This window comes from Oncorhynchus clarkii, chromosome 24, assembly GCF_045791955.1.
Source record: "Oncorhynchus clarkii lewisi isolate Uvic-CL-2024 chromosome 24, UVic_Ocla_1.0, whole genome shotgun sequence".
Classification (NCBI taxonomy): Eukaryota; Metazoa; Chordata; class Actinopteri; order Salmoniformes; family Salmonidae; genus Oncorhynchus; species Oncorhynchus clarkii.
In genome coordinates this window covers 11,141,214-11,153,677 of record NC_092170.1, presented here as the reverse complement: position 1 = coordinate 11,153,677, position 12,464 = coordinate 11,141,214, and the positions used below count along the sequence as shown (strand labels likewise).

The window sequence follows — 12,464 nt, the reverse complement described above, 5'->3', positions numbered from 1 at the left end:
TGTGTGTGTGACTGAGTGTGAGACTGTGTGTGGGTGAGGAAGGGTTTTCAGAATCCTAATACTTTTTGTCTCTCAGTCCCTGTTTCTGTCTCTCTCATTCGCTCAGCTTGGCCTGGTCTCCTTCCCCTGTCTCTACCTCGCTGTCATCTCTCTATATTTCTCTCATCCCTCTCTGTCTCTCGCTCTGCTCTGATCCTGGTCAGGAATAGGTCTTGTTGCTGTAAACACTGGAACGTTTCCTCTTCAGCACAAGGTTGTGTTTGCATCCTGTTTTTTTCTTCTCATCTCCTCTCAAGTGTAAGCAGCGCCAGCCTCATCAGAGAGGAGTAAAGTCCCAGAAGGCCCAAAGGATTAGGAGACAAATACCCGACAAATTGGGAAAGACCTCATCAGCACTAGCAGCTATTTGAAGCAGCAGCAGGTCCAGAGTGGTAGAGAGAGAGAAAGAGAGAGAGAGAGACACAGAGAGAGAGAGAGAGAGAGAGAGAGAGAGAGCAGCTCTTGGGTTATTTCTGTTGTTGTTCTCTCTCCCTCGCTTTTTCCTCCCCAAGCCTTGTCTCTTTCCCCAACAGCCATCACTACTCACTCGCCCCCCCCCCTCTCTCTCTCTCTCTCTCTCTGTCTCTCTCTCTCTCTCTCCCATGCTACAGGGAGAGAGAGAAAGAGTTGCCATGGGAGCTGGTTGCCATGCAGCAAGAGTGAGGTTTGGCGTGGTTGGGGGTGGAGGGTGGCGAGGGGGAGGGGAGTGTGGGGGGAGAGAGGATGTGGGTTGGAGAGAAGGCTGTGTTGTGTGGAGAGCAGCTAGAGGTCTGCCAGTGTGACAGACCCTGGGTGCCACAGCCATTATACTCAGGCTCCCCACCAAACAGCATCAAACACTGCAGAACTGGGAGAAAAATAAAACAGGAGAAGGAGGGCAGGAAGGAAGGATGATCTAGTAGCAAGGTGTACAGTTGTGAGAGGGACTGAAAGAGGAGACATATAGGGCCGTACTCTGTCACTACGACATGCAGTCAGAGGCTTGTCTAACCCTCCAGTCCTCAGGTGCTGAAAACAGGCCTGATAGAGAACTCAACATCAACATAGGCTGAGGGCTCCCCTCCATGGCTATCCTCTGAAAACTGTACCATATGCAGAATTGCAGCCGTCTGCAATGACCTGCCTTGTGGACACAATTAGAGGTTGAGTGGCTCACATAATAGTTCTAGTGTGTGTGTGGTTGTGTGTGTGTGTGTGTGTGTGTGTATGTGTGCAGAGCACTGGTGTTGTAAATCAGGTCTCAGGCTCGCTGCTGCCCTTTTGTTAGCCCAGCAGACATGTGACCCAATTCAGTCTGCCTGCCCCCTCCACCCGCACACATACACACACACACACACACACACACACATCTATCCTCTATCTCTCTTGGCAATTTTCAGGCGAGACCCACCGTTTATTTACCAGACAGTAAGAAAGAGAGGCTGGAGCATTTCCTTTATGGTTGGTTGGTGCTGTTAAATAGTCTGCCTTCTGAATGTTTTGGGAAAGAGGTACACTCATACTCACACACTTCTCTGTCCTCCATAGTTTTTGACCAGATTGGTGACAATGTGTCTTTGTAGTGGGGAACCGAACAGGCTTTTGGTTGTAAAGGGGGAAAGAGAGAGATGGAAGAGATAGGCATTGAACAGAGCCACACATCAATGCTTTTTAGATGAGTGTCTGGACTTGGCTCTGGCCAGCACTGGACCGGACAGTAGGGCTGTGTCCCGAAGCTCAGAAGATGATTGGACAGGAAGAGAGTCACGTGTTATTTGCTTCTGTGGGCTTAGCTGATTGGAGAGGAAAACAGGTATCTGATTTGTGACAATCGTTTGGGAAGTTGAGCTGTCTCTCATACAGTGTGGCTGACAGGAATTTTGGATCAAACCATTCCCAGACAATTGATACACACACTTGACACGAGCCTGGCTGAAAGCACACTTACACTGGAGCTCGTCCATGCACATAATGTTTGAATCATGGTAGCATAGCAACACAAGTCAACGGCATACAAAGTTACTCTCAAACTGGCCCAGTGTATCTTTAGTGTACTGTGTTCGTAAGCTTCGAGCAGGGTATGGAAGTACTTTGTGTGCACACACACTTGCTGTTGAGGTTTGGGAAATGCCTGCGGCTTGTGGTTTCAGGAAATTACATCATCCAGGAACAGTTGGTGCAGGTTTCTAATTTCCATCCCAAACCAATGGAAATAGTCTGTCTGTTTGGGCTTGCCATAATGTTGGAAGATGAATACAACAAGAAAACACAGGGCTATATTGTTGTCATAGACTGTGTATAGAAGAAGAACCAACGTTTGTCTCAAATCTGGAAGAGGATGGAGGAAAAAGACGATGATGTAAGGATGGAGAGAGGAAGAGAGAGAGAGGAGGAGGAGACATGAGGAGGGGGAGCAGAAGGGAGAGAGTAGGAGGGAGGGAGAGAGTTGGAGGGAGATGAGAGGAGGAGGGAGAGAGGAGGGAGTTGAGAGGAGCAGGGAGATGAAAGAGGAGGGAGATGAGAGGAGGGAGATGAGAAGAGCAGGGAGATGAGAGGAGGAGGGAGAAGAGAGGAGGAGGGAGAGAGGAAGACAGAGAGGAGGAGGGAGATGAGAGGAGGAGGGAGAGAGGAAGAGAAAGAGGAGGAGGGAGATGAGAGAAGCAGGGAGAGGGTTGGAGGGAGATGAGAGGAGGAGGGAGAGAGGAGGGAGTTGAGAGGAGCAGGGAGATGAGAGGAGGAGGGAGATGAGAGGAGGAGGGAGAGAGGAGGGAGATGAGGAGAGGAGGGAGATGAGAAGAGCAGGGAGATGAGAGGAGGAGGGAGAGAGGAAGAGAGAGAGGAGGAGAGAGATGAGAGGAGGAGGGAGATGAGAGGAGGAGGGAGAGAGGAAGAGAGAGAGAAGCAGGGAGATGAGAGGAGGAGGGAGATGAGAGAAGCAGGGAGATGAGAGGAGTAGGGAGAGAGTAAGAGAGAGAGGAGGAGGGAGATGAGTGGAGGAGGAAGAGAGGAGGGAGATGAGAGGAGGAGGGAGAGAGGAAGAGTGAGAGAGGAGGAACTAGATGAGAGGTGGAGGGAGAGAGGAAGAGTGAGAGAGGAGGAGGGAGATGAGAGGAGGAGGGAGAGAGGAGGGAGAGAGGAGGAGGGAGATGAGAGAGAGGAGGAGGGAGAGAGGAAGAGTGAGAGAGGAGGAGGGAGAGAGTTGTGAGAGGAGATGAGGAATCGCTGACTGATAGAATAAGGGAAAGCGAGGAAAAGCGATGCCAATAGGAGAGGGAACAAGCCGAGTCTGTTCAATGAAAATAACTGACACAGAGTTTGAGAATGGGGAGATGAGATGAGCACTTTCAGAAAACCTTGTACTCAGATATAAACGGATTTGAGTCTGACTTAAATTTGTACATGGCTTAGGGATTTATTGTGTTATATTTTGACACTGCGTTGCTGCCTACGGTGAGAATATATACGTTTTTGAATTTGCGGTGCAATGTTTGTGTAGCCTATATTGTGCTAGAAAAATAGGGACACAAATCCCACTGGGCACACCACGTCATTTCAAAGTGGAAATGTGGGTAATATTTGGTTGAGACGTTGATCAATGAGATTTCAACCTTTATTCACCCACTCAAAAAGACAGCCAGAAGTTTGTTGCATACCCAATGTGTTATCACTGTGCTTTCAACCATCTGAAAGCACAACCAAGTTCCAATAGAAAAACAATGTCAGATTTTTGGTTTAGTTGTCATGTAAATGTGTTATAACTTCTCTTTCAACCATTTAAAAGCACAGCAAAGTACAAATGGGAATACAATGTCAGATATTTTGTATTTATACAACAGATTCATGTGTTATCACTGTGCGTCATCTAATAGCAAAACCAAATGACCTGGATTGCAGTTGAGATTACATTAAAAGTGCACAATGCTGTCCGAGATTCTGCGCAGATTATTCTAGAAATATTATTCTAGAAATATAGAAATAAGATCTCCACAGACCTGCTACCTTTGCATAATATCTTGAACATGCACACATTCTATGATTACATAAGAAGACATTTATAGTTACATAACCTCAAAATGTGGCCATGGCTGTGTTACTAATTTCAAGGTTGAATAAATAATGTTAAATGAGTTTGTACTGATAGATAGGCTACTGAAAGTATTGTAAAAGTGATATCGATTGTGCAACAAAATGTCAACATTTGACGGAGATGTATTTTTTGTGTCTGATTTAGTCTGGCTTTAATTCCCGTCTGTTTACATTAATCATTTATATGTTGGATTCACGTCTCCATCTCAACCAAAAATACAAGTTAAAGAATAGGACTAAATCAAATCACAATTTATTTAAAGTGCATTTAAAGTGTGATCTGATTTAGTCCTATTCTATAACTTAGATTTTTGGTTGAGATGGGGACATGAATCCAACATATTAGTTAACAACTTGAAGATTACATTTGAAATCAATCAAAGCTTGAAACTGTAGGCCTTTATGTATTGTATATATTTAGTTGAACCCTGGGTTAAATTGAAACAACAGCTGTTGATGATTTAGCAAATCCTATATAGGCTTAAATATGGATGATATATGACTTAGAAAGTATGGTTACATTTCATTTTCTCTGTTAAAACCTACCCTTTGGAATCACTTCGATAACAACAGGGAATCTAGTTCTTAAGAAATCTCTCAATAATCATTCTCACGATAGCACGTTGGTAATAGTCAGTGACAAAAGTTAAGCAGGGTTGCTGCCTAGCCCATTGTTTAATTTTTCTGATAGTGGATATAACGTTGAAGGTCTGATGTTGTTTCAAAGGTACAAATACAACATATTTTATAAAAAGGTTTGTCTATGTTGAAAATTGGTTACCATGATGACGTAATCGCGTGGTTGAAATTTCACCCTTAAAACAACAGTTGAACGTTTTTTTAAAATCCAATGCATTTCCCACGTAGATTCCATGTCAAAATATGTTGACAAATTACGTTAAAACAACGTTGATTCAACCAGTTTGTGCCCAGTGGGATGTGTATTGTGGATTTGCATGACAGTGCATTGTGAGCCTGTCATGTTTTTTTCACAAGCACAAATGATTTAGTATCGAGAGTTTGTACAGCACAGGAGGTTGGTGGCACCTTAATTGGGGGGGGGGGGGGGGGGGGGGGGGATGGGGCGGACCAGGTGGAATGGTGTCAAATACATCCAACACATAGTTTCCATGGTTTCCATGTGTTTGATGCCATTCCATGCGATCCGTTCCAGACGGTATCATGAGCCGTCCTCCCCTCAGCAGCCTCCTGTGATGTACAGGTAGGCTATTTGATCATAATTGTATTGGCTGTTCGTGAGTGCGTATGTGTGTGCTTGTGCGTGTCTGTTGGTTCATGGACATGAAAGACTGTGTCTACCACCGCAAGTCCTGTGCTTCCTCTAGCATAGTAAAACATCAGAAAAACATTAGGGTTTACACATTGTGCCACCACACATAAACACACAGCATTGAGGCCACTCAATAGTGGAACATCAGAGTACACACACAGCTTTGTTTTTGTGAATCTTGGGGATTTTTTGGGGAGTAAAAATGTACGGTGCATTCGGGAAGTATTCAGAGCCCTTGACTTTTTCCACATTTTGTAACGTCAGACTTATTCTAAAATGGATTCAATTGTTTTTTTCCCTCGCCAATCAACCACAATACCCCATCATGACAAATCAAAAACAAGTTTTTAGACATGTTTGCAAATGTTAAAAAAATTCTAATAATGAAATATGATATTTACATAAGTATTCAGACCCTTTACTCAGTACTTTGTTGAAGCACCTTTGGCAGCGATTACAGCCTCGAGTCTTCTTGGGTATGACCCTATAAGCATGGCACGCCTGTATTTGTGGAGTTTCTCCTATTCTTCTCTGCAGATCCTCTCAAGCTCTGTCAGGTTGGATGGGGAGCGTCAATGCATAGATATTTCCATTCAAAATCCTATTTTCCCTAACCCCTAACCCCAAACCTTAACCCTAATCTTAACTTTAACCCCACCCAAACCCTAAACCTAACCCTTCAAATTTGTTTCCCTACTTTGTCAGGACATTCTGGTGACTTGTCAGGACATTCTGGTGACTTGTCAGGACATTGTGGTTTTGATCATGTAGGAGAACATGTACACACACACCAAGCCAGCTCTACTGGTGGGCCCTCATTTGGGTCACGAGAAATTGGGACAGGTTCAATTAACAACACAGAGCAATCAATGCTCACAATGCCTAGGGCTCACGGTCCAGCACTCCACACCACACCACACCGCCCCACACCACACCACGCCACCCAACGCCACACCACATCGTCCCACGCCACACTACACCACACCATACCAGGCTGCATGGCTATTTCTGTTGGGGTAAAACCTCGACTTCAGGGATAGACAACTAAATTAAGCCGCGGGACAATTTTTGTCAGAGGGGATGGTCGGAGGCCCGGAACATAATTATAATAATTTTTACACCTCAAATTTACCACAACTAAGCCCAGAAAGAGATTGTATTTGAAAATAACAATAATTATATAACTTGATTATATTGAGACACAATCACATACGTCTCTTTCTTTAATCGTGGAATACTTGGGAAAAGATTTCCTAAATTACACACATTTTTATATGAATTCCTGGTGATTTTATAATCTTTTTTTTACCCAAAACTACAATCCCACAAAATATATATACTGTATTTTTTTGTTTAAAAAATACTTTTGGGGGGGGGGGGGGGGGCAATAAAAATCACTCACAGGCCGGTTTTGGCTTGCACGCCGCCAGTTTGCCATCCCCTGCTCTACTCCAGGATTCCATGGGGAAAAAGAACAACAACCCAGTTGGAAAACCATCAAGATCCTGTATTCTAATTCCCAATTATATGGGAAAAACATACCACATTTTTAAATGGAATCCACACGGGAAGATTACTCATAGTTTGTTTTCAGACTGTTTTGACGGTTTTCCATATATTTTTTGACATTTATTTAACTAGGCAAGTCAGTCAAGAACAAATTCTTATTTTATAATGACGGCCTACCCCGGCCAAACCCTCCCCTTACCCGGACGATGCCGGGCCAATTGTGTGCACCCTATGGGACACCCGATCACCGCCAGGTTGTCATACAGCCCGAGATCGAACCAGGGTCTGTAGGGATGACTCTAGCACTGAGATGCAGTGCCTTATACCGCTGCACCACTCGGGAGCTAAAGTTGCCATTTTTGGTTGAATTTCTACAGTTCATTTAAGTGTGCACTCTAGTTAGCTCCATAGAAAAAGAATGACTAGATTCTAATTGTATGGTTAGCCCCAGTGCAATCAACAGCAAGAACAGGGCTCTGGTGAGTGGTGAATAGCCAGGCTAGTGTTTACCACGGGAATGATTAGGGTTTGATGTGAGGTTAAAACAATGGTTGATTGAATTCTTTGGAAGCCATTTTTGTCACGTAAGGAGGAATCTGAGCAGTATGTGTTCCCATCCAGCCTGTGAGGTCATTGTGTTCGATAACTATACCATTATTAGGCTTATGGGAGAGCTCAGCCCACCGCTGTACGCTTTGCCCACAGTGAATTATCAAGCTAATCTATCTGTATGACACAACACAGATGGACACACTTTCTTTCTGGCTGTCTCCCATTTTATGTAGCTATCTGCCTCTATCTCTCTCTCCTGTCTCTCTTAGTAATTCTGTCATCTCTATCTCTCTTTCTTTGTCCTCCTCTCACGCACTGTCTATTTTTATAGGTCTAGCTATCTCTCGTTCCCTCGTTCTCTCCCTTCACCTCTCTCTTCTCCAGCTGTAGCTATACCAACAACAGAGGAGCAGAGGGAGAGGGGGAGGGGGAGAGACAGAGAGAGAGAGGTGTTGGTTGCTTGTCTCTGGGTGTCTTTGTGTTTGGAGCAGTCAAGTGCTTAGTGAATGAGTGGCTCCCAGGCTGAGGCTGCCTGGTCAGAAAAACCCTCCCCTCCCGATCCATCCCAAGCCCCTGCCTGCAGCCTCCAGCCTCACTGGCCATCACAGATGGACGGATGAAACTGTGTCAGCGCCCACCGTAGCTAGCCTAATCACCACCCCCCTCTCTCCTCTCTCATCCTATCTCATTCTCTACATCTCTCTGTGTCTCTCTGTCTGTCCTCTTCATCCTCCCAATCCCTGCTCCCCTCTCAGACAGGTTTTGGAGATGGCTGATACCAAACCGTCCCTCTCACTGGCAATTCAGACAGGAATGTGTGTGTATGTGTGTGTGTGTTAGAGAAACACATACAGATTACACACACACAGTGACAGGGGGCTGTGTGCATGTGTGCATGTGTGAATGTGTCGGTCACCTTTTCTCCAAGTTAATCCCATAAGAAGAGGTGTGGTTCTCTCTCTCTTCTCTCCCTCTCTCTCTCTCTCTCTCTCTCTCTGTCTCTCTCTCGCTCTCCGATCCCCGAGCAGATTTTCATCACATGTTCTGTTAGTTTAGATCTCCTCTGCTGCTGCCGCTGCGAGTATCAGGGCGTTCTCTTTTTCTCATTTTTGAACACCAATCATCGTCATCATCATTGTCATTGTCTCTCCACTTCTTCTACTACTCTCTGCTCTGCCTCTTCTTCTGCTTTCACTGGTCTGAGATGAGTTTGAGCCCTGAGATGGGGGAGGCTATCGAGCTAAGGTGAGTGTTTGTGGCTGAGGGGGAGATGGGGTGTGGGGGGGGGGGGTTACATTAGGATACAGTAAGTAGATAGGCTGATGTGTTACAGTACGGTAGTAATTGTCCATCTGTTCTCCTCTCTACGCTGACCCTATCTACCATAGCTGTGAACACAGGTCAATAGCCTAGCGCTAGCTTGTCTGTAGTTAGAGATAGCATTAGCCTCGGTTATTATTGGCCATAGCCATTTCAGCAGCTGTCGAAACTGACGGGGCGTCTACTAGCTTATTCCAAGAGCTTATAGTCTTAGCAGCTGTATTAGCCCCCGTGCCCATATGGAGCAGATTAAAGTCTCAGTTGATATGCCAAAAGACCCAACATTTGTTTATGTGCCGAGTGTGCGGTATTAAATGTTTAGGGATGTTTTCATAGCAGAAAAGGATGACTCTTAGTCATCTTACCACTACCACAGAAGAACAACAAGGTCCGCCAGCAAAAGCCATGTAGCCAAGCCAAGCCAAGCAGCCACAGGAAGAAAGCGGGACTGTTTTTGTCTGTTTGAGTGATTGTCAAATGCAAATACTTCTCTTATGTTGAGACGAGAGAGAAAAGAGAGGCATTCTTCACACGTTGTTTCCTGTGTGTGTGTGTGTGTGTGTGTGTGTGTGTGTGTGTGTGTGTGTGTGTGTGTGTGTGTGTGTGTGTGTGTGTGTGTGTGTGTGTGTGTGTGTGTGTTTGAGGAGGGTGAAATGTGAGTGCTGTCTGCACACTTGCTCTTGTCTGAATGACTCTTTAGGATTAGGCAGCCCGTGGCGGATGTCTAGCCTGGGTCTAGCCTGAGTCTAGTCTGGGCAGATAAGGCATGGTAAGAGGAGAGCGAGGATAGCATGCCGATAGGTCTGAGTGGTCTTCACATGCCTGCCACAGTTGTCCTTCTTTACATTAGTCCTGGGAGTGACCCCCCCACACACACACACACTCTGGACCAGCTGGACCGCCCATGGCGGCCATATCCACTCTCAATCTCTCTGCCCGCCGCCAAGGGCACAGGGGGATTTAGGCGTTTTTGTTGTTAATCTCCATTTCTTTCATCGGGTCTTGGAGCAAACACACACAGACAAGCTTGTGTATCTCATCTTCACTCAGAGGCCCTTGGCTGAGGGCTTAGCCTGTGTTTGTGAAGAAAGGGAGGGACAGAGGAAAGAGGAGTATAACTAAGCTATGAGGGCACAGCTGTGTGTTGGGGCGGGACATTGGGAAGATGGAGGGACATTAAACAGTCTTGGGGTAGGATTTACCCCACCCACACAGATAAGTCAAAATATTCAGATTTTGTAGCAGGTCTGTGAGATGAGAAAAGTTGACATGGCACATAGGTTCTACTTGCACCATATGGCTCGGTGCCCCTGGCATAGAACGTCTTACCTTCACATTGCAAACAGATACCATACCGTATTACCGTTACCCTTTAGCTTGTTATTCCCAAGCATTAAAGCTCCCTAACAGGTCTCACTGTGGCTGCGTCCCAAATCAGCACCCTATTCCCTCTGTAGTGCACTACAGAGGGAATAGGCTTCCGTTTGAGACGCAACCACGTGTCTCTCTGTCTCAACCACGTGTCTCTCTGTCTCTGTGTGATCTTATCCTACAGGCAGAGACAATACTGGATCATTGTTGGTCTCAAGTTGCTTCTGTCCTGTTTGATATGAATGTCCTGGCTAAGTCATCGTTTTGACTTGGCAGAGATGCAGGGAAGTGTTTGGGGAAGCAGATTGATTTGTGCCCAGAAAATGAAATGACACTGCTTAGACTCTGCTGTTGTATCTTTACTGTATATACATTATGACAAATGCTTTTGATAAATTGGCACTAAATAGTAATGACCGTAATGGGAAGTCAATTTGCTGTCTTCTAGTTGGCAGTATGTATGCTTGGTAGTACTGGTCTGGGTGAGTGTATGTTTGACAACTGGAAAGTCACTATGGAAATTCCAACTCGGCCTTGGCAGTTGGCACACTCACTCGACCCCTTCTTCTTCTTCTTCTTCGATGATGTGTGTATATATAATGGAAACAGAGAGCAGAACATCCCACACACGCACGCACACGCACACACACACACACGCACACGCACACGCACACGCACACACACACACACACACACACACACACACACACACACACACACACACACACACACACACACACACACACACACACACGCAGAAGGTTATTCTGACCTGTAGCCTTACAGAATAGCAAGATGTACATTTCAATAGAATCAGGAAGAGCTCTGAGCTGTTAAATTTGTACTAATCTTCTGGAGAGAAAAATGCTGCCTTTGCACAAACAAGGCAAATACTGATAAGGCATATTTAATGCCTTTCAGCGTTATGACTTATGCATTTAATATTTGTTTGTTTTTTTGCGCCCTCCGTCACACTAGCTGTTTGCGCTTGAAATGTGTCTCCGCGGCCATAAATAATCAATAACGTGACAACTTTAAATGTATTCCCATGACTGGGTTGTCAGGCGTGTTCAGTACTAAATGGTGTTCTATTAGTGGGTTTGTGGAAATACTTCCAGAGAGTCCCACCGCCTCACCTGTCGTGGTGATGCACCTTATGCATGTACTTGTGCATGTACTTGTGCATGTACTTGTGCATGTACTTGTACATAGCTGTGCATGGCTGTGCATGGCTGTGCATGGCTGTGCATGGCCGTGCTTCTACACCTGCATTGCTTGCTGTTTGGGGTTTTAGGCTGGGTTTCTGTACAGCACTTTGAGATATCAGCTGATGTATTTATATTTATATGCTGATGTACTTTATATGCTGAGGAATCCCAGACACCAGCAGAGCAGAGCAGAGTAGTGTGAGTGACAGGCAGTCAGAGACCAGGGCAGGGCATCACTCATTATACTAACTGACTAACTCACTGACCAGCCTGTGGCTCAGTCTAATTGAGTTTGGGCATTGGACCTTCTCAGCAGTGGTCTTCCCAGAAGCCCCTCGGCCTGTGTCTTCTTCTTCCTTATTGCATTAGATCCACAGGAAGGGCTGACTGAGTGTCTGTGTCGCAGCCTGTTTAAAGCAAATTATGTCCGTTGCCATGCCGAGGTACAGTACATCAACTACTTGACCACCCGAACTGATGCCCTGTGTGTTCTAACTCCCACACCCATCCGGGTCAAGGCTGTTTGGAAGTGTGGGTGAGAGGGGGGATATGTGTGAGTATGAGTGTGTGTATTAATGTTTGTGCTGCGTGCAATGTGTGTGTTTGTTGTTCCCTATGGTTGTGTTGTGTCAGAGGTCATACAGTGAATTCAGAAAGTATTCAGACCCCTTGACTTTTTCCACATTTTGTTACGTTACAGCCTTATTCTAAAATTGATAAAATCGTTTTTCCCCCCTCATCAATCTACACGTAATACCCCATAATGACAAAGTAAAAATGGGTTTTCAGACTCTTTACTCAGCACTTTGTTGAAGCACCTTTGACAGCGATTACAGCTTTGAGTCTTCTTGGGTATGACACTACAAGCTTGGCACACCTGTAATTGGGGAGTTTCTCACATTCTTAACTGCAGACCCTCTATAGCTCTGTCAGGTTGGATGGGGAGCGTCGCTGCACAGCTATTTTCAGGTCTCTCCAGAGATGTTCTATCGGGTTCAAGTCCGGGCTCTGGCTGGGCCACTCAAGGACATTCAGAGACTTGTCCCAAAGCCACGCCTGCATTGTCTTGGCTGTGTGCTTAGGGTTGTTGTCCTGTTGCCCAGTCTGAG

The 12,464-nt window shown here is 45.6% G+C and overlaps 1 protein-coding gene across 2 annotated transcripts in view; it reads left to right on the top strand.

Moving 5' to 3' along the window:
* The window catches only part of LOC139382962 (numb-like protein), a 74,717-nt gene that overhangs the window by 21,621 nt on the left and 40,632 nt on the right, over window positions 1-12,464 (top strand). Inside the window, exon 1 of one of the 2 annotated variants that reach the window (XM_071127239.1) lies at window positions 8,554-8,701. The exons of the other annotated variant lie outside the window; for it this stretch is intronic. Coding sequence (XP_070983340.1) covers window positions 8,661-8,701 — 41 coding nt within the window. The 5' untranslated portion in view covers window positions 8,554-8,660. Of the gene's footprint in view, window positions 1-8,553; window positions 8,702-12,464 lie in introns of those variants that run through there. 2 annotated transcript variants of the gene reach the window in all.